Here is a 1,683-nt window from a genome sequence, read left to right as displayed (position 1 = left end):
GTTTCCTCCAGCCCTGCCAGAGCCGGAGGCTGATGGGGCCGTGGGGCAGGGCTCGTGCTCAGCCCGGAGCCTCTGTGATCCCGAACCCGGGCTTTGACGTGGGTGCATTGTTCAGGGAACTGGGAGAGCTTCACCCACCCTTCCTTTCTCCTGGGTACAGCCTGTAACTGCCCTCCCTTCCCCTGTGCGAAGGGGTTTGATGTGCACTAGCAGATCACTTCAGATGCTGAAGTCCCCCAGCTTTGTCCCTCTGGTTTCATTTCAGCCTAAAGCAGGGCTGTTAACTCAGCTGCTTTTCTTCCCCCTGCTACCCTTTAAGGCACAGAGGCTGCTGGCGCATCGGAGACCACAGAAATCCTTCTTTGAGACACTCATCAGGAGCCTGATCATCCTGTGCGTGGCGATAGCGGTGGTCTTGTCGTCCATCTCTGTTTGCGATGGCCGCTGGCTCTTCGCGAGGGGGCAGCTCTTCGGACTGTGGCACTTCTGCACCGTGAGCAACGGCAGCGTCCTGAAGTGTGTCACTGACCTCAGCCTGGCCAAGGTGGAAGGGCTGAGTGTGGGGGTGATTCCCATAAGAAGCATGGTGTCCTTCGCTGTTGTGGTTGCCATATTTGGACTGGAGCTGCTGATGGTGTCCCAAGTCTGTGAGGATGCCAACGCAAGGCGGAAGTGGTCGATGGGCTCGGTTCTCATCCTCGGTTCGTTTTTGCTGTCGGCCACTGGAGTTCTGAGCTTCTCCATCCTCGTGAAGGATCACCTCACCTTCACGGGCTTCACGCTGACGTACTGGTGTGAGTTCATCGCTGCCTTTCTCTTCTTCCTCAATGGGATCAGCGGACTTCACATCAATAGCCTCACGCACCCCAGGAACGGGGTAGGCAAAATCTAGGTGCAAAGAATGTACCTCCACCTTTGTGTAATCAGCTTTGCTGATTAGACTGGAAAAAAAGGGAGTCTAATGAAGTTTGAAAAGGACACCGTGTCTTAAATTGTGTGCAAGGAGGGGAAGCATGAGTCAGTCTTGATGCCTGTAGAAGACATACCCACCCACTGGTCAGCGTGGAGAGCTGCGCAACACAGCTCTGAGACTGAGGGACTGAGACTGGTTGCTGCTGAAATGCCTTTTTCTAGAGGAGTGGATTAAAAAGAGGGTGTCCCATTAGGTGTGCAGAGGGGTGGCAGACTAATGGGATCAGTTTTGAAGCTTATACAAAGCCTGTACTGCTATGGATTTGGTGTTGCTGGGCTTTCCCCCATACTCCAGAGCCTGTGAAGAGTGTGACACAACTTCAGTGTGTCTCATGGCTTTGCTCTGTCTCAGGGACAGATGATTTGTGCCTGGCCATGCTCACTGGTGTGGAGTATTACAGATCTTCACTGCATCTCGCTCCACCATTTCCCTTTCAAAAGAGAAGGCACACAGATCTTGATCTGGTCACCTGTTTTGTTTCCTGCTGGCACGTTCCCTGTATCGGTCCTTTCCACTGTGAGTTCTTCTGGGACACCTGACAGAGGTGCAGGGAGATGTAGCTGTCCTGGGGCCAGGTACAGGCATTGGGTGATACAGGTGTATGAGGAAGGGTTGTGATGCCTTCCTTGGGCAGCAGTGCATGTTCCTGCACTTGTGGCCTCTCCCTGCTGTCACCACTCCTCTACCACCCCAGTAGGACACGTGCCAAC

At 54.0% G+C, this 1,683-nt stretch overlaps 1 protein-coding gene across 1 annotated transcript; it reads left to right on the top strand.

Annotated features, from left to right (window-relative positions):
• Nucleotides 1–319: 319 nt before the first annotated feature.
• TMEM37 (transmembrane protein 37) lies at nucleotides 320–1,075 on the top strand (the record flags this gene model as incomplete). Its single annotated transcript, XM_010170664.2, has 1 exon — nucleotides 320–1,075. A coding segment is annotated over one exon (573 nt), but the record flags the coding sequence as incomplete, so codon positions are not given.
• Nucleotides 1,076–1,683: the final 608 nt, after the last annotated feature.

This window comes from Antrostomus carolinensis, unplaced genomic scaffold (assembly GCF_000700745.2).
Source record: "Antrostomus carolinensis isolate BGI_N321 unplaced genomic scaffold, ASM70074v2 scaffold2546, whole genome shotgun sequence".
In the NCBI taxonomy this organism is placed as follows: Eukaryota; Metazoa; Chordata; class Aves; order Caprimulgiformes; family Caprimulgidae; genus Antrostomus; species Antrostomus carolinensis.
This window is presented reverse-complemented; position numbering and strand designations above follow the sequence as displayed.